The sequence below is a fragment of the Mirounga angustirostris genome, unplaced genomic scaffold (genome assembly GCF_029215605.1).
Source record: "Mirounga angustirostris isolate CCGP_5_RB_7025 unplaced genomic scaffold, mMirAng1.0.hap1 SCAF_5, whole genome shotgun sequence".
In the NCBI taxonomy this organism is placed as follows: Eukaryota; Metazoa; Chordata; class Mammalia; order Carnivora; family Phocidae; genus Mirounga; species Mirounga angustirostris.
In genome coordinates, this window is record NW_026991713.1 from 125606756 (window position 1) to 125629010 (window position 22255).

Below are 22255 nucleotides of genomic sequence, written 5' to 3' on the forward strand. Positions count from 1 at the left end.
GATGAAAGCCCTGTAAAGTAAGTCAGTCATATCTAGATTCTAGAGAAATCCAGCGTATCCGGGGATCGGGAGAGACTCTGTGATTAAAACTAGTGATGAGAAGCAGCGACAGAAGCACTTGCTAGGGATCTAAGAGGGGCCTACTTCTTAAGAAATTGTTCTCAAAAAAAAATAAATAAATAAAGAGGAAGAAAGAAGATTGTGCTCAGAAGAACCAGTGCCCACACCATGCAAATTATTGAGCAAGAGTCACCAGAGCTGGAAAGAGGAGATGGTTACTGGCCATGGCCAGCAGCTGAGAGGCAAGACCATGTGTTCCTACCGGCAGGTTTACGGCTGCCTCACGCATGTATGTTTCCCACCTCTCACCGTAAATGTTCCCAAATATCTCACAGTGAAAATGCAGGTGTAGGAGTAGAAATAGCTATATTTCACAGTGTGGCTGTTCAGTACTCACCCTTTGACTGGTAGAACTTCTTGGAGGTGGGTTTTCTGAGTGGCCATGGAATATCCTCATGAGTCCCAGCTTCTAGACCTAGTAGAATTCACCCCAGTCTCTTTCAAGAGAAATGGATGAATTCGAATATGTTAGCTGCAGGAAGGCGAACATCCAACTAGCAGTACCTAAGTGATGAGGCGTTTATTGTTTCCCTGACAAAAGCCATGTGAAACAGCTCCAGGATTGTCGCGGGGCCCTACACATCCTCTGCTGTGCCCTCCTCAGCATGCCCACAGTTCACATAGCTAGAAAGTGGCAGAGCTGGAAACTCACTTGCAGGATTATCTTATGCTGGGGAAGCCATCCATGCAGTCAGCCGGCTCTTTATACTGCTGGGCTCGTATCTCCCATGTTGGGAGATCCGACGTGGTGTCATACCTCACTGCAAATACAGTGGCTTGTGTCCTTGTGCATTGCCTAATGCACAACGTGTCAGCTTCAGCTTGTAATTAGTTAAAGTGTGGGTTGTCACTCACAGTTTCCTTTTCAAAATCAGTAGTGCTCCTAGTGTCAGGGTTTTCTCTACCTGTTACCAAATGTCGCGATGAGTTAGCGTGGCTGCTACCATAGGGGCTTCCAGGCAGAGGAAATAACGGCAGGCAAGAAAGAAAAGCAAAGTAAATATGAACCCTACAGGGCGTATTCAAGTTAGACATGTGTTTTGAGCCTTTTTACCTATTTTAGAGTTTTGATAGCCATTTGTTACATTTTTTAACTCACTTTGCTTTATATTTTGCCAATAAAGGCTGATTTCATGACTGCTTGGCCACATAGCAAGAAGGCAGCCCTCTTGGTGATTGCTAAGAGAGCCCGTCACATCTTACAGGCGAGCGGAAGGCATGTCTTTCTCTGCCTGTCAATTACTGGGTGTAATAATCTTTGTGGTTAAGCATAGCTTCCAAATTAAGAACTCATGGTGCCAATGCACAACGAACCTTGCCAGCTGAATACATAACTAATTCATTTTCAAAAGATTAGGACGACTTTTCCACAAAGTATGTATTCTTGAAAATATCTCTCAGTCTTTCTACTGGGTAAAGTTTAACTCTAGAAAATGATAATCCAGACAAAAACTGATCTGAGGGTGTAATGTGGAAGGAAAGAAATACTGAACTTAGATTCAGAACACCACTTTGGATAACTGGTTTTGTTCCCCAGTCCCTCACACTGCCTGTGGACATTACTCAGGACACAGTTTTAAGAAGGTGGGTCATCTAGTTCCTGGTGGCAGACTGCAATGCGGGGGGGGGGGGGGGGGGGGGCGGAGCAGAGCTGGTAACAAGAACACTGGTAGCACCATAGAAGAAAGGAGGGGAGAAGGAAGCAGGGGAGAGAGGGAGGGAAGGAGCAAGGGTATGGGAGGGTATAGCAAATGTAGGAGCAAACAGCTCCATTCCTCGGTAGGGACCTAAGGGCATCAGTATTTTAGAACCTAGCATTGTAGTTAATCATGATGATGGCCCTGAGTCATCCTGAAAAATCAAAACTATATTCAATTTTATAAGGCAGCAGTAAATGACACTTTTTGGAATTTTTGTTAGAACTTCCATTTCACATTTTGGCAAATAAAACGCAAGCTGTATAGAAGAAGAGCTTCCAGGCCATGTTGAGGAGATGTCCTGGGGCTGCTGTGGTGGGCAGGTTAGGGGGAGGAGGGGTGCTCTCTTCACCTTCACATAGAGAAGCTTATCCTACATCTTTTTTTTATATATGAATTTCTGTTTAAGATTTCATCCAAGGGAGGGGCACCTGGGTGGCTCAGTCGTTAAGCGTCTGCCTTCAGCTCAGGTCATGATCCCAGGGTCCTGGGATTGAGCCCCGCATCAGGCTCCCTGCTCAGCAGGAAGCCTGCTTCTCCCTCTCCCACTCCCCCTGCTTGTGTTCTCTCTCTCGCTGTGTCTCTCTCTGTCAAATAAATAAAATCTTAAAAATAATAATAATAAAATAAAAATAAAAATAATGAAATAGGGGCACCTGGGTGGCTCAGTCGGTTAAGCGTCTGCCTTCGGCTCGGGTCATGGTCCCAGGGCCCTGGGATCGAGCCCCGCATCGGGCTCCCTGCTCGGCGGGAAGCCCGCTTCTCCCTCTCCCGCTCCCCCTGCTTGTGTTCCCTCTCTCTCTGTGTCTCTGTCTCTCTGTCAAATAAATAAATTTTTAAAAAAAAGGACATGAGGGGCTTCTCTGTATCTGGACCACAGAGGAGACCAGCTTTGCAGGGACAGCCTGTCACACAGGTATACTGACCGGGGAGCGTGCGGCGGCTGCCCCGTCCAGGAGGCAGGTGGGCAGAGTGGAGGAGAACGAGCAGCTGGAGCTTTCGTCTGTCCACACAGCAGGAGCAACCCAGGGCCCTCCCGGTTCTGCCTGAGCGGTGCCTGAGGCGCCCCCCGTTCCCCCGCATGAGAGGGACCCCCCACTCCTGGCAGACCGGTCGCAGGTACTGTGCTCATGTAGCCTTTATTGCACAGAAGAGACTTCCCAGAGGTGTGTTTGCTCTGCTGGCAGGATCACCAGCGAAGCTTCGCGTCACTCGTTCCCTAACGGGGAGCACAGGAATCTCTTAATGAGTGCTGGCTCCTCAGGCAGGGGAGTCGCCCTCATCCGGCGGCATGAGGATCTCACTAACGAGAAGCATATGTTCTAGCACACAATTCATTAATTCTCGTATTCCCCGTAGCTCATTTCTTCCCACAGAACACGGAAAGCTTGGAAATGGCGTTTGCCAGTAACAGCATGACTGTTGAATCCCGAGATAGTGTCCCCCTTTATTCACTGAAGACGTGTGCGCTTTGCAGAAAACCTAGGCCAAAATAAATCCCTCTTTCCCAGCTGGCTTTGTTCCCTTCAGTTTGAATTTTAACCACACTTCTGGAAGGATGTCTTTCCTGACAGCCACACCCAGCTTTTCACAGGAGGTCATCTGATAGTTTTGGGGGTGCACGTCGAGCCTTCTCTCATTCTCGAGTACTATTGAGCTCCTACGCCAGGTTATATTTCTTGGTGCCGGGAAGAAGACAAAAGGAATATAGGACCCGGGCCCCAACTCACGGAGCCTGCAGTCGGAGAGAGGAAGCAAGATGTGGGCCAAGTGGTTAGCAATGGAAGCAACGTATATTTTGGAAAAGTGATGCATTGACACACGCCCCAGGGGTGCCGAGACGTGGGAAGATCCTTGAGTTCTGGAAGCACTCGAGCTAAACATGTGACATGACTGGCATCTTGAAAGATGGGAAGGTTTCTGGAAGAGAGAAAAACGATGGGAGATTAGAGCAGCAATGGTGGCAAAGCTGTGGACTTAAGTCAGGTGCACACTGTGTGAGCTGATGTTTGAGGAGCACAGGGTCTGGGCGGGGGTGATGCTAGAGGGGCAGGTGGGGAGAAGAGCTCTCAGCACGCCCTGCCTCCACCTACCGGGCCCGGTGGCCTCCCATTTGTTACCTTAGTTTCAGGTGTACAATATAGTGATTCAGCACTTCCATACAACACTCAGTGGTCATCGTGAGAAGTGTGTTCTTCATTCCCTTCATCTGTCTCGCCCCTACCCCATGCCCCCCCCCCCCCCCCCGTAACCAGCACTGTGTTCTCTATAGTTAAGAGTCTCTTTCTTGGTTTGTGTCTCTTCTTTTTTTTCCTTTGCTCATTTGTTTTGTTTCTTAAATTCCACGTAGGAGTGAAATCAAATGGAATGTGTCTTTCTCTGACTGACCTATTTCACTCAGCATCATACTTTCTAGCTCCGTCCATGTTGTTGTAAATGGCAAGATTTCATTCTTTTTGTGGCTGAGTGATATTCAGTTGTATATATACCACATCTGCTTTATCCATTCATCTATCGATGGACATTTGGGCTGTTTCCATGATTTGGCTATTGTAAATAATGCTGCAATAAACAGGGGTGCATGTATCCCTTTGAATTAGTGTTTTCCTATTTTGGGGGTAAATACCCAGTAGTGCAATTACTGGATCATAGAGTAGTTCTATTTTTAGCTTTTTGAGGAACCTCCATACCATTTTTTAATGGCGTTGGAAGCCCTTCCCAGCCTCTTCCCCACGCAGACAGTAAACTCCTTTCCAGCCCATCCCTCCCGCCCCACCCTGCCTCCATCCCATCCCCGGCATCTTCCAAGCTACACTTTCCTTGCCTTCCGGCACACTGCTTCTTTCTCCTCTTCTTCTTGGTGTCTTCCCTACCCCCCACCCCACCCCCAGCTGACAGTGCTGCCAGTTCTTCAAAACTTACATCATCCAGAAGCCTCTGCCTTCCCTGCGCTCCCAGGGCAGGAGCACAAAGCAGTGGCGTGTTCTCCAGTCACTGGCCTTTCTGGCTCCTGCCAGCACCACCGCCCAGCTGGGGCCCTCCAGACTGGACTGGGGAACTTGTTAGCTGGGGAGTGGGGGGGGGGGGCTCCATTCACCAGGCTTGCCCCCAGTTTAGCTGGGAGATATTTTAGAGATGTTTTTCCAGTTGATGTGCTTGTGTTGTAGAAGGCAGAGACAACTTAGTGGTCTTGTTAGGTTTGAATGGGCAGCAGTTGGGACCCATGAGCTTCAGATCTTTCTGTCTGGGTGCCTTCAGCCTCACGTGATATCCACTCCATATGCAGAGCCTTGACTCAAGAATCCAGCCTGGGGAAAACTGCAAACCAAAGAGTGCACGCCAGGTGAAGATCCTGTGTGTCAGAGAGGGCCAGGGGGAGAGGGGTGGGGTGTGGAAGTCGAGCACCGAACAGCATGGCATCCCCAAGTGGAAAACTGGAAACGATCGCCAACAGTCGGCTCCCTACCTTCAGGGAAGCTATCTTCCCAAACACGGAAAGCCTTAAGCTGCAGGTGTCAAAGGTCCCGCGTTTCCATTTCCTCAGGAGCACTTGTTAAAAAAACAAAATTCAGTGGAGTAAATTTGAAGATCTAATTGGCTTTATTAAATGATTCATGAATTGGGCAATATCCCATGTAGCAAGTAGAGGGGAGGAGCTCCGCTGAGCTAAACAAGAGAAAGGTTTTTAAAGGCAGAGAGAGGGCATAAATAAAAGAAGGAAGGACTTTATTAGCAAGGAATTCACTGTTGAGGCAAGGTTTCCATCCTAAGGGGAGTGGAAGGGGTCTATCAGGAAGTTCCCTAGTATTTACCAGGAAATTCTGTGCTGCCTGGTTAAAGGTTACATACTTGCGGCATTGAAACTGCAGTTAGGTTAGGTACTAAGTCTTGGTTTAACTAAGTCTTGGGGCCTTAACTTAAGTGATGCCATTGTGGGCTGTGGTTTTGTTTCTTAACACTCCGTAGAACTACATGATGCTCTGAGTAGCTAAATCATCTCTGGGTTGGTGTTCTTCAGCAAATGAATCTGAATTGGGCATCCTTGTTCTCCTACTCATTTGAGAAACTTTCCAGTTTGTATTCTTGTCTAACGTGAATAGAAATCCTCTCCTGCCGCGAACCTGTTGCATGGGAAGGTCCGATGATGCACAGCGCTTGCTGACGCCTAGCCTCTCCCACCTTCCTCCTTTGTTTAACTGCTGTGTGAGCAGAAGAGTTGGTGAGCAAGATTGGGGGCTTTGCCACGGGCACCTTTCCACCCACTGCATTTGAATGTTGCTATGGCAACTGACAGGCCCTAGAAGCAGCACCAAGTATCGTTTCTTTCTTGCGGGGAGAACAATCCCTGTTGCCACCTCAGGGATGTGTGTGCATAGGAAAGGCAAGAACCGGAGGGGAGAATGGCTGGTGCACATTTGGTGCATTTAGGCCTCGGGGGGACACTTGCACACATGGCCATTTCAGGTAGTGGGACATTATTGGAGCAGGCTCAATGGAGGAGCACCCTGGGCATTGAGGCAGGGCAGGAGCCCGGCTAAGTGAGGCCTCCACATCGGTAGGCTGGGGTGGGTGTGCGGGGACGGCTGGAGGGCCTGGCCAGCACTCTCCCTTGCCTTCTGCTGCCCACCACCATCATGGGCCTCAAAGCAAGGTTCTCTACCAGTGAGTAACAGCCAAACGTCCTTGGGCGTTGGGTCTGTGTCTCGAAAAATTAAAAAGTGCAAAAGTCACCAAATGTTGGGAAGGTTTATAGGAAATGCAGCAGGGTAGATCAGAAGAACTAGCCCTGGCCCTGAGGATGGACAGACAGACAGACGTGGGTCAGCTTCTGCTCTGCTCTGTACCCCTGAGGAGTCTTAGAAGAGGTCTATACCTCTCCAGTCTCCAGTGTCCTCATCCAAAAAGAGAAAATAAGTCTTATTCTATAGAGTTGCTGTGAGATTATAGACAGTGCATATAAAATACATCTGCTGTGACCAGCCTGTACATAGTAGGTACTCATTAATGTTAAATACTAATTAATAACTGAAAGCACAGACATGGACATATCCAGTGTTTCCCAGTACCAGAATCAACTGGAAGCTTTTTAAAATACTCACCTACGGGGTGCCTGGGTGGCTCAGTTGGTTGAGGGTCCGACCCTTGGTTTTGGCTCAGGTCATGATCTCAGGGTGGTGAGGTTGAGTCCTGCATTGGGCTCCACACTCAGTGGGGAGTCTGCTTGGGATTCTCTCCCTCTTCCCCCCCACCCCCGCACATATACACTCTCTCTCTCTCTGTCTCTCAAAATAAATAAATAAATAAATCTTTAAAAAATAAAAAATAAAATACGCACCTCTCAATCAGGTTTACTGGGTTAGAATTTGCAAAAATAAGACCAAGAACTCTCTCTTTATTTTTTTAAACTTCCATAAGTAATTCCAATGTAACCAGTGTATGATTTTGGACAGGAAATTTGCTTATTTTCTTGAGAATGAAGAGTATAAACAATACTGGATTCCCCTCTCCTTTTTTTTTCCACTCCCACCAACCCTTGTCTTGCAACCTTTATTCTACTAACCTCCAAAGCTTTCTGGTAGAATTATCTGTGTTTGAAAGCAAAGATGTTTGAGAAAGTGGTTGAAAGTAATATTTAATCAGAAAGTCAAGGAAAAACTAAAGTATCCATCTTCCCTGAAAGAAGCTGAAAAGAATCCACGGAAAGCTTATGCTGTCCCTACATGACATTTGGACCATGTTGGCTACATGATGGGTCACAAACATGACATTTAAGGTGACTGGTGTGATATGTGTAAGCCTGAAATAGGAATTCAGCGTGTGTATAGCTGAAGTTTTTTCTGCATCCCACAGGAACGTGGCTGAAGAGTGGTCTAGGCCTTGTGCACCAGGAAGGTAGCCAGCGGACGTGGACGTACATTGCCCCTCAGTTGGGGTACTGGGTGGCGGCCATGTCTCCTCCCAACCCAGGTAACACAAAGCCAACACCCGCAATGGTGGGCGGTGATTTCTTTGAGGGTTCAGGCTAAGTATGCTTTTGAAAATTACTTTAGCAGGGAGATCACATCTTACTCAGAAATGGTGGAGAAGGGCACCTGGTTGGCTCAGTCAGTGGAGCCTGTGACTCTTGATCTCAGGATCATGAGTTCGAGCCCCACATTGGGTGGAGAGATGAGTTTTAAAAAACGGTTGAAAGTCTGAAAATCAAATGACGAAACGAAGGTATTTTGTGGGGGGGGTTGGAGTTCTGGTTGTGACTCTCCCATCTAGGATAAGAAAAATGCACAGAACATACTCCTGTCTCTTGTCTCTGTTTTGCTCAGACAGCTGCCATAGGGAATTCCTAATCTAAAGCCCATAGAGGCAGTTCAGACCTCCTCCCTAATTCCAGAAACAGCTGTGGCCTGTAGTAAGAGAAATATGGGGGAAGGGCACTCCTCAGAGCTGCTAGAGGACAATCCCCGTTGGAGCCTTCTTGGGGCAAAAAGCTTGATTTGGCATTTCCTAAAGGCTTAAAAACAGACCAGTTGCTTTGTGTCTAGAATGGTAGTCATCTCCATTTAGCATATACGAATTAATTCATATTTTTTAAAGCATGACTAAAAAAAATGTTTTTGACCTATACGCCCTAAGTTATCCCAATGACTATTCCAGAATTGTTTCTTAAAATAATCATCTTCGGAGAATTCTTTCCAGTGATGGCTTCTGTTCCTCAAAATGCCTTTAGAATCTGTATCACTTAGACTGCCTTCCTTAGTGAAACATTTCATGGGTGGCAGATCTTTATGCTCAGAGGGTCCCTTTGATTTTTCTTAGACATATCTAAGAGTCATGCACAGCCAAATCTGGTGAATAAAGTAGGTAATTGAGCTAGGTCAAAATGTGCTATGATTAAAACCTGTCTCTCGTCATGAAGGAGTCCAAAATATTTTAGCAGTGGAATTATCACTGGAATGAACGCTCAGACTCCCAAAGTAACTAACTTGACGGAGGTGTTGAGACATGGGTCCCGTTCACTTTCTGTTCCCATACTGAGAAAATGTACATTTCACATCTGTGTCTTGAGAGTCTGTGTTTCCCTTTGTGATAGTGTTCTTGTAGCAGTAGAGGTGTGAGCCAGATACAGAAATGCCCCAGTCTCCAAATCTGAAATATCTAGAATATGACTAAGAGGAAGGAAGGAAAGAAAATAAATACCTTAAGTCCCCAAGCAGAGGCCACAAAGCCCATCCATTACAGTTAACTTTCATTTGAGATAGATTTCCAACCACCGTGGCTCTCAGTTTGCCCATCACACCACAGAATAATAGATATTCTGTAAAAAGGGCAGAAAGAACTTCTTGCTGTTAGGTCCACCAACCTTTCCTAGCAGCGAAGGAAGAGACAAAAATCTATAAAATTTAAGTACGGCTGTGAATTTTCTAGAGATTTCCATTGGCAGAAGTTAAGATAACATTTTAAGTACTTAAATGATTGAGCTTGAGTTCCTTGGAAATGATTTTTATGTGTCCCCCGGCTTTTTTGGTGGCTCCTGCCAAAGGCATCACCCATGTCTCTGGGGGTCGTGTCTGGGTAAAAAATTGTTTCTCTGAATGATTAAAGCAGCGTATAGTTGTCAATTATTTTTCTAACTTTTGTACATATTAACTCCATTCACCCCATTGAAGTGAATTATGTTTGGGAGAGAATGGTGGTACCTTTTGAACTTAAGTAATGTCACTATTTTCAAAAACTAGTACACCTCCTTAGGTTTATCTAGCTCTTAAGGGGTCTCCTTGCAAAGATTTTTTGAAGAAATCTATCCCTTAAAATATCAAGAATCAATAAGTAAATGGGTGTTTCTGGTGCATAGTGATCATAACCATGCCAATCGGACATAATGAAAAACCACATTCCTTCCTTCCCATCTATTGGCTCACTACTGGGATGCCTGGACACCAATGTGTCCCCCAATATTATAATTTGGGGAGGTTTTCATTGTCGCTTTCAATCTGTTATCAGTGCCATTAAGGTGAATTCTTACTGCTATTGAACAATATCTTTATTGTTAAACTCCCTCTTGGGATTCTTTACAGTGTAAATTAAGAAGAAAATATGTTTATCTCTGGGACCTTGTCTGTAAGTTCTGAAGAGTTCTGTGGCCAGCATCAGGTTAGCCATTTTGAAAAGGCACTGTAGAGGAAGATTTTATTTTTTAAAAAACGGAAGACATTTTAGAAACGCTTGACAACCCATAAGCAGCTGTGGATTTTTTTTTTTTTAAGTCATAGCCGATTCATTTCCGATCTTGCAACTGATTCATTGAGGCAAAGGGCCCTCCATGCAGTAATAATTATCCAGGGAAAGTGAGAATAAAATCTTGCGATTTTTTTTTCCCCTCCTGCAGTACGAGATCCCCAGATAAGCCATCTCTCTAAGAGTCCCACTCATTATGTCATCATGCATCCTTTTGCTTTCACTGAAAGATCACGTCTTTAGAATGCTGAGCCTGCTACCGAATGCGGCTGTCTTCCAGGCTAAGGAGGGACCCTTGACCCTGCATTTAGCACTTGACTATACAGACCACTCCGGGCCACAGCTGCTCCAGGGACGGTGGTGGTAATCCCTTTCCATTGAGTGAAATTCCGGTGATCTGTAAGTGCATCATCTAAAGGGTGTTTGCATCTGGCCCCTGCTGCACACCCCAGCCGGGAAGAGTAAGGAAAACATAGGCTCTTGGTTCTGTGTGTCCTTCTTCTCCTTTCAAGGTGTTCTCCAATCTAAAATGCCCTTTTCTGACCTTCTAGGTCCCGTTGTCACACAGGACATAACCACGTATCACACGGTGTTTCTTTTGGCCATTTTAGGAGGAATGGCTTTCATTCTTTTGGTTCTGCTGTGTCTCCTTTTATATTATTGCAGGTAAAGTTTTTACCTTTTTGGCAATATCTTTTTTAATTTGGAATTTCTTGGGCAAGCATTGATTTTGAGGTCTTTTTTTTTTTTTCTTTTTCTGAATCAAGGTCCTTTTTTTTTTTCCTCATGAAAAACTGCTGAAGAACTGAACATTTGTCCTTAAGGTTGTGAACAAATGAACATGATGTGGGGGGCATGCTGTTTATAAGTTTGCTCAGAAGGGAAGTTGTTTTATTTTATTTTATTTTTTTAAAGTTTGACAGTTGTCATGATTCGTTCAGAATATTCCTAACCCCTGATTAAGAGATGAGATTCTCAAGGACAAAGCAGAACTAAAATTCCTATTTTGATGCCTCGGCTCTTCCATTTTGTGAGAATGTTTGTTGTTGACTCTTGGGGGACTGCTCTTGAATGAATAACTTGGTTAACCCTATAAAAGCCTGCAGGTGAAATCTGCAGATTGTGCTGTTCTGAATCAAAATAAGGCTGAGGGTGTAGGGTGAGAAGGCTTCTGGCTGTTGGTTAGTTGTCTTGTTTCTTCCTGTGGAAATGGAGAATTGGGATTTCACGGGGAACTTTACTGCTACGAGAATCTTTAACCTCTGGGTTTGGATTTTATCTTTGATCGTAGGCGGAAATGCTTGAAACCTCGTCAGCACCATAGAAAACTGCAACTTCCGGCAGCCCTGGAGAGTTCCAAACGGGATCAGTCGACTTCCATGTCTCACATCAACTTGCTCTTTTCTCGTCGGGAGTCAGAATTCCCTGGCCCCCTCTCTGTCACCAGCCATGGCCGCCCGGACGCCCCAGGGCCCAAGGAACTGATGAGCGGGGTCCATTTAGAAATGATGTCTTCCAACGGAGAAGTGGACATGCACACCCCCATGCTAAAGCTCTCCTACAGTACCTCGCAGGAATTCAGCTCTCGGGAGGAACTTCTCTCTCACAAGGAAGAGGATAAAAGCCAAATCTCCTTTGATAACCTGACACCAACTGGGACGTTGGGAAAAGAGTACCACAAGTCTGTTGAGATTTTCCCCTTAAAGTCCAGGAAACCTCTGGAAAGAGAAGGCTGTGAGTCCCCGGGCAACAGCGAGTATAGGAGGGGCTACAATGCCATGCTCTCCCAGCCTTTGTTTGAAAAGCAAGACAGAGACAGTCAGGCCTCTGTGAACCATATCCCCACAGGAAGCAAGCTCACCATTCAGGAACACATGTACCCCGCACCCTCATCTTCCGAAAAGGACCAGCTGCTAGACCGCCGGCCTACGGAGTATATGATGTCGCGGTCAGTAGACCACCTGGAGAGACCCACATCCTTTCCACGGCCCGGCCAGTTGATCTGTTGTAGTTCCGTGGACCAGGTCAATGAAAGCGTTTACAGAAAGGTATTACCTGCCTTGGTCATCCCCGCTCATTATATGAAACTCCCGGGGGACCATTCCTACGTGGGCCAGCCCCTGGTCGTTCCAGCCGACCAGCAGCTGGAGATCGGAAGACTGCAGGCAGAGCTCTCCAGTCCCCATGCAGGCATCTTCCCGCACCCCTCCTCCCAGATCCAAGCGCAGCCCCTGTCATGCCAGGCAACCTCCCAGCAGCACTTGCAGGACGCGGGCGCCCGGGAGTGGACGCCACAAGGTGCGTCCATGTCAGAGTCTCTCTCCATCCCGGCATCCCTGAACGATGCGGCCTTGGCTCAGATGAACAGCGAGGTCCAGCTCCTGACCGAAAAGGCGCTGATGGAACTTGGGGGTGGGAAGCCGCTCCCACACCCCCGGGCGTGGTTCGTCTCCCTGGACGGCAGGTCCAACGCGCACGTTAGACATTCGTACATTGATCTCCAAAGAGCTGGGAGGAACGGAAGTAACGACGCCAGCTTGGATTCTGGCGTGGATATGAATGAACCAAAATCTGCCCGGAAGGGAAGAGGAGACCCCTTGTCCCTTGCGCAGAGCCACCCGGCTGCCCAGGAGCATCCGCAGAAAGAGCCGAGGGCGGCGGACAGCACCTCCTACACGCAGCTCGTGTACCTGGACGACATGGACCAAAGCGGCAGCGAGGGCGGCACCACCGTGTGCACCCCCGAGGACAGCGCCCTGCGGTGCTTGCTGGATGGCTCCGGCCGGAGGAGCGGCGGCCAGCTGCCCAGCCTGCAGGAGGAGACGGCCAAACGAACTTCGGACGTGCCCCCGGAGCCGCTCGCCAGCCCCGAACAGAGAAGATCTGCTCAGGAGGACGACGAAGAGGAAGATGAGGAGGACCAAGGAGAAGACAAGAAGAGCCCCTGGCAGAAACGGGAGGAGAGACCCCTGATGGCGTTTAACATTAAATGAGCGATCACAGAGCCACCCGGCCGTGGAATATAATGCAGTTGCCAAAAATCCTTTCTTCCGGAAGCAGTTTACCTGTTCGGGGAAGACATTGAACAGCGGCGTCCGTGGGAGCAGACTCTCGCTGCGTCACGGTTCACTGTGTAAATGTCAGAAAAGAATCAAAGTTATGACAGAATAAAGGATGATGTTCCCGGATGCCTCGCCTCCAGGGAGATGGCTGAACGTGGTGTCCAGACGTCACTCCGCATCTTGGACACAGAAACCGCAAGTGATGTTGCTAAGGTTCTGCTGATCACCTCAGTTGTCCCTCAGATTCTGGGAACAGATGAAACTCTTGTCACATTGCTTGAATCCATTTTATCACGATAATGCACCTGTGAAGTTATTATTGAGATATTAGCTTAGCACTTAGTGTCTCGAGGTATGCATTATCTCAAAGGAAAGCTATGCATCGCTGCTTCGTGCTCTTACTTTGCTTAGGTTTTTTGCGTTGGTTAGGTTTCGTTTCGGGTTTGCTTTAAAAAAAAAACAACAACACACACACACACAATTTGGTTGTAAAGATTTCCTTCTTTCTTTTTCATCTGTTCTGCTTCTCGGTGGTTTATTTCGGTGTCTCCTTCCGGGAACTCCCGAGTGTGTCACCCCTTAACATCCAAGCCTTTTAAATGAAATCGTACTGAAGTTTTTGTCAGCTGAGAGCCCTTCAATTCTGGTCCCATTAACTCCAAGTGCCTTTTTTACAGTGACAACAACAGTCCCTCACCTTTCTTCTTCTTCTTCTTTTTTTTTCTTTCTTAACTCCTTTAATTGAACTGCCTGGATTTTATAAAGTTATTAAGTGATACCCCTTTTCTTTAAACTGCATGCTGCCAAGTGCCCGTTTGTGCTCCCAATTCTCATTTCAACGCAGTGTTCTCTCTAGTTCCCATGTGTGACGTGGATTCTGTTGAGCTAAGGTAGACTAGAGGACACTTTAGAGATCGCCTTCCCTCCTCTATCCCTTCGGCCACCAGCCACCATTATGGTTTCATTGGCTGTCTGTATATACGGTTATGTATTAACTCGGGAATCCTATGGGCTGATCTTGCTCACCCAGACATGGAGTATGGACTGAGCAAGTGAATGTGACTATTAAAGAAATCATATGTACTACCCAAAAGTGCCAGAATGACTCTTCTGTGCATTCTCCTTACAGAGCTGCTTGGTTATCCAAAAATGAAAATTCAAAATAAATGCTGAAAAAAAAACCCAACTATCCTGTCGTCCTTTTCATTCATTCTGAGCCATTATTTGTTGTTTCGGAGTTGCTATTAAGAATTTGCTCTTGGGGCACCTGGGTGGCTCAGTCATTAAGAATCTGCCTTTGGCTCAGGTCATGATCCCAGGGTCCTGGGATTGAGCCCCGCATCAGGCTCCCTGCTCCACAGGAAGCCTGCTTATCCCTCTCCCACTCCCCCTGCTTGTGTTCCCTCTCTCACTGTGTCTCTCTCTGTCAAATAAATAAAATCTTAAAAAAAAAAAAAAAAAAAAGAATTTGCTCTTGGGGCGCCTGGGTTAAGCATCTACCTTTGGCCTAGGTCATGATCCCAGTGTTCTGGGATTGAGCCCCACAACGGGCTCCCTGCTCAGCAGGAAGCCTGCTTCTCCGTCTGCCCCTGCTCGTGTTTTCTCTCTCTCTCTCAAATAAATAAAATATTTTTTTAAAAAAAGAATTTGCTCTTCATTCCCCGGCAGTCTGAAATGCTGGTTGTTGAACTTCTATTCAGAGACTCCAGAATAGACACATAGGAATTTACATTGCAGTTAAAATCCACCTTGTGTTTATTTAGTTTTATTCAAGAACATAAGGTAACTTTTTGTTGTGTTTCAGGTAGGGAGAAATGTCTACACTTTACAAAAAACTGATGTTTTCTATCATGATCAATATTGATCCACTTGGAATAACTTCAACAGTTTTCATTAAAATGACCAGAACCATCCCAGATGGGTGAAACTATTAGTCAAAATCATTAATGGAGACATCAGAGCATAGAACACAGTAAGCTAACTATGTGTACAGTAACAACTTCATTACAAAATCTTTACTCATGAATTCCATGTGGACAGAAAACCAATTAAGTTGATTTTTATTACTTTAATTCTCAAAGGTTGATGTATTTTGCTTTTCAGGGGGGAAGCATTTGAGATTCCCTGACAGTGCTGGGGCATCTAAATGGATGGGAGTCTTTGGTTTAACAAGTAAGGGACTTTTGGGGGGTGAACATTCTCACCAATAGGTGGCAGGTGAGCCCATGCAGACTTCTTCACTCACAAAGACTACTTGTCACTTCCCAAGAAAAAGTGGCCTCTCCAAGAATACCCAGGGCCAGACATAGATGACTGGGAAAATGCTGGGAGACTCTGAGCCCTTTCCAGCCCTGCCTAAGGTTGCTGCCAATGCAATCATCTCCTTATTAAAGCATCGGTTTCCAGAAAAACCTTATTTACAATGCATGTTACCTGTGAAAAGTAGGTACCACGTTGCCTGTCGGAACTGATTATGGGAGATTTGGTGGGAAGTTTGGAATAACGGGCTTTTCTGACCCCTCCTCATTAGACAGGACATACCTGGTTTGGGTACAGTTATGCAAAGTATGGAGCAGCTAGCAGTGAGACATTGTGTGCCTAGGAAGACGAGGCAGTGGGTTTGCCGAAAGAAAATCGTTCTGCCAAAGGTGAAGCTTAACTCGTTTTACATTTGTCCAAAAAGAGGCTCAGAGGATTACATGTTTGCTCAGGGTGCCAACACCAATCACCAGACTAGAGCTGTCTAGACAGAGCACTGTGACTGTGGACTTGACACATTTCATTTATTTTCTTTCTAGCCTGGTAAGGGTAAAATACCTCTCATTATTACGAATCAATTATATTGTCAGAAGAACGAAAGCCATCAAAGGCGTGTTGCCCTGCCACCTAGTGGTGAGTTTTCACCAGCCTGCTACGGAGACACAGATGGCTGGCTGGCCAGGGCCAGCTCCAGGAACACTGCGCAGGTGTGTGCCCGGGGATGTCTCGGACACGGGTTCTGTCCTCCAGACAAGGTGAGCAAGGAGATGGGGCGGACGTTTGTTGAGTCACTACCCTAGCAGCTGTATATTGGAAACCATCACGCATTCAATTCTCAAAAGCTTGTGAGGAAGTTCTACGTTCATTCTTTGTTTTACCTCCAAATAAATGGAGGCTTGGGGGTTAAGTCCTTGAGGCTACTCAGCTAGAATCAGTACGTTGCATAAGCCACCAGCCCTTGGGAAATGAATGCATTTAAAGTCGTAAATGTTCCTGATAAAGGATGTATAGGACACGACTTGCAAATCGTCATAAAATACATAACTGTCAATTCCATTTGACACTTGATTCCCATAGAAGGCTTTCATTGATTTTTGTCATAGCCAGCCTGTTGCAGTTGACAAAAGGATGTTCTGACATGCACATCTGTTGATTTTTTTTTACATTAGTGATTAACACAGAACTGAAACAAGGAAGACACATGTCAGAATTTCATTCATTCATCAATCACTGAGTGATTTCTTTGTTGAAGCAGATAAAAGTGTTTGAGTACTAGAAAAGTATTTCCTCAATTTTTGTGCTATTCTCAACGTAATGGTTCCAGACATGGTACCCTTACAAGTTTAATCTGCATTATTAACATTTTCTCCATCTCTTTCTTAAATTCGGATGATCAGCAGGTCAAGCCTCTTTTTGGAGCATTTGCCAGTTTCCATGGTGTAAATGCTCCCATGTGGCCAATTTCAAACAATAGGGTGATATCACTGCACACAAGAGTTGGGAAGAGATGCACAGTAGTATGGGGTTATATTTCCACCAAAAAGATACAATAAAGGGAAATAACCCCAAAAGCATAGTCAGATGTACAGTTGATCTTTATCATTTGGGGATTCCATATTTGCAAACATGCCCACTTGCTAAAATTTATTTGTAACCCCGAAATCAAGCCACACTGTGCTCTCACGGTCACTCACAGACATGCAGAGCGATGAGAAGTTTGAGAATACATGTATTAGATGAGCGTTGTTCATGCATGAGTCCTAGGGCTGTTGGCTGTGAGTTCAACGTTAACGTATCAATAATATGTATTAAATAAGATGTCTCCAAAGAGAAACATGCACCAAAGAAGATGATGTTTTGATCGGTGGATGAAAATGTGACCAGAGACTCAGGATCCTAACCCTGCTTTTGCCCTGATTACCATGGTTCTAACATTATACTCACAAATTCGGTGTTCAGGATAACTTTACAGAACCTGACTACCACTAATAATAGGAATGGACTGTAGTAAATAATTAGGACATGATACGCTTTAAGTAATTAGTACCTTTGTTTTTTATATCATTTTTCATTATTTGTTTTATATTTTTTAAATTAAATTATTTGTAAATGGAGTATAGTTTTTAAGAATGGCTTTATCTAGGGATGCCTGGGTGGCTCAGTGGGTTAGGCATCTGCCTTTGGCTCAGGTCATGATCCCGGGGTCCTGGGATCGAGCCCCATGTCAGGCTCCTTGGTCAGCGGGGAGTCTGCTTCTTCTTCTGCCTGGTTCTCCCCCTGCTTGTGTTCTCTCTCTCTCTTTCTCTGACAAATAAAATCTAAAAAAAAAAAAGAAAAAAGAAAAAAGAATGGTTTTGTCTTAACAACTGGCTTGCAAAATTCCTGACATTTCAAGTTCTCTCTGGAAAGTGTGCCCCAGCATGCCACTAGCTAGAAGGTGGCACATATGAACAAAGTCTGTCTGACTCCATCACCTGGTCTCTTGCTTTTTCAAAGCTCACATGGAAACCCCCCCAAAAAAGTAGGTGCATTGCTTTCCAGGGTTTAGTCTAATTTAATGCAAGATGGGTAGCATTCACTGGGAAAAGGACCACATTCCTTGTCCTGGGGCAGGTCCCTGCAGGACTTGGGAGGAATTTATGAAAGAGTGCGCTCTAATCCATGCCAGGAGATACACAACACCATTTAAATAACACCCCGGTGCCTTTGGAACCTTATTTAGTATAAACTAGCACAGATAAACGCTAAAACCGTGAGGCAAAGCACCCAAAAAATACACCAGAACCAGAAAGGAAATAGACCACAAAACCTAAAAATAAAATAATCAGGCCAACAAGTCTGATTATATGATCTCTTGTGTTTATCTTATTTAAAAAAAAAAAAGATTTATTTATTTGAGAGAGAGAGAGCAGGGGGTGGGGCAGAGTGAGAGGGAGAGAGAGAATCCCAAGCAGACTACCTGCTGAGCATGCTGGATCCCACGACCCTGAGATCATGACCTGAGCCGAAATCAAGAGTGGGACACTTAACTGACTGAGCCATCCAGGCGCCCCTATCCTCTTTTAAATTTAGGTCTTGCTGACCTCTGTATTTGGAGGACGAGGGGATTAAAAGTGAGTATAGCTATAGATAGAAATGTGTGATGAGTTTTCAACTATTTTGAAATTGCACAATTTCTTTTTAGATTTTTTTTTTTGAGGTGTAACTGACATAGAACATTAGGTGCACAGCATGATTCAGTATTTGTATCTGTTGTGAAATGATCACAACATTAATCTAGTTAACATCCATCACCACACATAGTCACAGGATATTTTTTCTTGTGATGAGAACTTTTAAGATCTACTCTCTTAGTGACTTTCAGATACACTGTACAGTATTAACTGTCCTTACCATGCTGTACATTACATCCCCAGGACTTACTTAATTTTTTCACTGGAAGTTTGTGCCTTTTCTGTGACTTCTTGTTGGCTATTTTGACACTGTAATTGAAGCAAGTTGCAGTTATGTTTTGGGACTCTTGACATCACGGAGAACCCGTTGAAGTAGGCATGATGGTTTTTAGGATCCATGGAATCGGAGAAGGTAAGCAGTGGAGAAGAAGCAGTTGGCATAACAGACGTGGGAGAGATCCAGCTAAGCTCTTTAGGTGAAGTAGAAATCGCAAGCCTCTTTTTACGCCCCTGAAAACTGTATTTTCAATGCTGTGGGTATAAGTACCCAAATCCCTGGTTAATGTTTTTGTCATTCTTCACAGTGATTGTGACGTGTTTGACGCTGGTGTTCTGGTACCCGCTAGCTGGCTCCTAATTCCTGTAAGACCTTTTACACTTTGGCAGGATGAACCGGAATGAGGGCACCGGAGGACGTGGAACATGAAAGAGCCTTGATAATCTCACACGGGAGGAATTGGAGCCCAAAGTGTTGAGATGGTCGCTCCACACAGTGAGTGACCACATGGCGCGTCTCAGTCCATTCGCGTTGCTATCATAAAACTCCATAGACCGGGGGGCTTATAAACAGCCATCATTTCTTTCTTGCAGTTTGGAGGCCAGAAGTCTGCAATCAGGGCACCAGCAGGGTCAGGTGAGGGCCCTTTTCCTGGCTCACAGCTGACACCTTCTGTTGTGCTCACGTTGTGAAGGGGGTAGGGAGCTCCATGGGGCCCCTTTTATAAAGGAACTAACCCCATTCGTGAGGGCTCTACTCTCATGACCTAAGCACCTCCCAAGGCTCCACCTCCTGATGCCACCACCTTGGACATGAGGATTCCAGCCTATGACTTTGGGGAGGACACAAACACTCAGGCCAGAGCACAGGACAGGCTCCCATCTCCAGATCCCGGGCCCTGAGTGCCTCCACCCCCTCGGCCACTTCTCCATCCCCTGCTCTTTCTGGCTAGCTCTCCCACACTCTCTGCTATCTGTTCACATGCCGTGTACAATATATATTTAATTATCACAGTAGAAGGCATTGTAAGCCATGATAATTATTAAAATTTTAGGGCTGTGGGAGAAACCCTGACTTGGACTCAGCGCCCCTGGGCATCAGACCTGACTCTGAGACCAGACAGGTGACTGACTTCTATGGCTGTAGAAGGGGGACAGTGTCATCTGTTCTGCTTACCTCTCAGGGTGGGTTGTGTTCAAATGAGACAATAAATATGAAAGTTCCTGTAAACTGTAAATTGCGGTAAAATAGAAGTTGTTACTCTTCTTTTTAAAGTAGAACGTGGGGCTTGAACTCACGACCCTGAGATCAAGACCTGAGCTAAGATCCAGAGTTGGCTGCTTCACCGACTGAGCCACCTGCCACCCCAGAAGTTGTTGTTCCTCTTAATCATTCTTTGAATCGTCTAGTTCCCTAATCCTGTTGTTACCGTGTAACAGTGACCATTTTTTTGTCATACCAGCTTCTTCTCAGTTGCTTTTTAGAAAAGTGGTAGACAAACCAGCAAAATCTCTTCTTTCCCATGCTGACCACTTTCTGCAAGGTTCAGCTGAGTGATCTCTCCCTTTGTGCAAGTAGGATGATTTTCCAGGTATCTGACGTTAACCAGGGGGCTCAGTGAAGGTGCCGCCTCCTTACGTATTGGTCTGGAAATATGTATGAGCACACTGCTTACCAGGCAGTAAGGTTGAGACAGATGCCCCATAACCATGATTTATTTTCTACATGCCACAAAGATAAATTCCCTTGTAATACAGGGCAGTAGCCTCTCTGGTCCTTAATTAAGTGGCTCTTGTAGGAAGATCATGTGCTTGTAACTCCAGAACGCTGGTACTCGAATCTAGAGGCACAGTAGCATCACCTATGAGCCGGAAAAACTGACGTAGTCAGGCCCCGCCCCAGACCTATCAGACTCAGAATCTCTGCAGGGAAAACCTGGTACTGGAGTTGCTTTAAACACACTTGCCCCAGCTAATGCTGACAACATAGGCTTGTAAACCACTGCTTTGGCAATTCTGAAGATACTTCACAGTTTGCTAGCAGCTTCTGTTAGGTACCCCGGGGAATGATGGATTTTCCCTTCATTTCTAGGGTAGGTTAGCTGCACCGCCCCAGATTTGCAGCTGGGGTGGGCAAACATGTTCAATAACAGTCCCCACGCTGAGCAGCATGTGCCCAACAGATGTGGCCAGTGTGCACACTGCTTGTTGAAACCCGGATGTTGACCAACCCTGGGTTCTGTCCTCCATCCTGCACCCATACTACACGTTGCCCTTGCGATCAGACCCACAGCCATCTCACAGCACTGCCCATGAAGGAACCCCACCACCATATCTGCAGCCCAGATCTGCTGTTGAAATTCAGCCCAGCTGCTGGCCAGGCATCTCCATCCACATGACCCTCAAGCATCTCAGACTCAACTTGCCCCATGATGGAGTCATGATACATCACCCCATGAACCTCCCTGCCTAGCCCCAAAACAGCCTCGTTCTCCTCGTTTCCTCCATATCTGCTACCCCAGTGAAGAGCTTCCCCATACAGCTTCCCAAGCCAGAAACGTCAGGGTCAACCTCACCACCTAAATTCAGGCACCAAGTCCTATCAATTCCACCTGCTACTGGAAACAATGTGAGTATTTCATGTTTCCAGCTGGCCAGGGCTTTCTGAGCAAAATTTACTGCCATCCTAGGTTTCAGGATGAGTGTAGCCATTCCTTGGAAGACAGAGATAGTGAATTACTTCAGAGAGATTTACAGGTTTATCTCCCCTCGAGCCATTTGTTTGCCATTCATTTATCTTCATTTACGTGTGTTGTAATACACAGGGACCTTCTTCCCCTTCTCTCCCCAGAGAGGATTTGTTTCCTTTAAGAAGTTAGTTTCACTCCCTCTCTGAACAGGAGGGAGCAGCTATGCAGTAGATCCCATAAAGCACCAAAATTTATAATTTGTGGGTTCCTCTCCTATAGTACGGATCCCCTTTAAAGATTGATTTGTTTATTCTTGGGGGGCAGAGGGAGAGGAAGAGAGAGAATCACAAGCAGACTCCCTGATGAGTGCGGAGCCCAAAGTGGGGCTCAATTCCGTAACCCTAAGATCATGACCTGAGCTGAAATCAAGAGTCGGACGCCCAACTGACTGAGCCACCCAGGCATCCCCAGATCCCCTTTATATGTGCAATGTGACACATGTCCTACTGCACTTGGGTAAAATGGGGCAGAGGGTAGAGATATTTTTTAAGTAAACAGTCTGCCTCTGATCCAGAAACCTTTTTTCTGCTGTCAGGATGAAATAAATAATATGTCTATGAAAGCTTGTATGTTAAGTATCTCCCAGACCTGTTCTTGTGGTTGCGACGGAAACCAAACTCAAACTAACACAAATTAAATGAGGGACTTCATCATTAAGGGAGATTTGGGAGCCAGATGACGGGGTG

General features: G+C 45.9%; 1 protein-coding gene across 4 annotated transcripts in view; it reads left to right on the forward strand.

Moving 5' to 3' along the window:
* Nucleotides 1–14297, forward strand: part of FAM171A1 (family with sequence similarity 171 member A1) — a 135677-nt gene extending 121380 nt beyond the window's left edge. For all 4 annotated transcript variants that reach the window (XM_045874358.3, XM_064592015.1, XM_045874357.3 and 1 more), the window contains 3 exons: nucleotides 7668–7784; nucleotides 10601–10715; nucleotides 11341–14297. In XM_045874358.3, the coding sequence (XP_045730314.1) occupies nucleotides 7668–7784; nucleotides 10601–10715; nucleotides 11341–13042 (1934 nt within the window). In that variant the 3' untranslated portion in view covers nucleotides 13043–14297. The remainder of the gene's footprint in view (nucleotides 1–7667; nucleotides 7785–10600; nucleotides 10716–11340) is intronic.
* Nucleotides 14298–22255: the final 7958 nt, after the last annotated feature.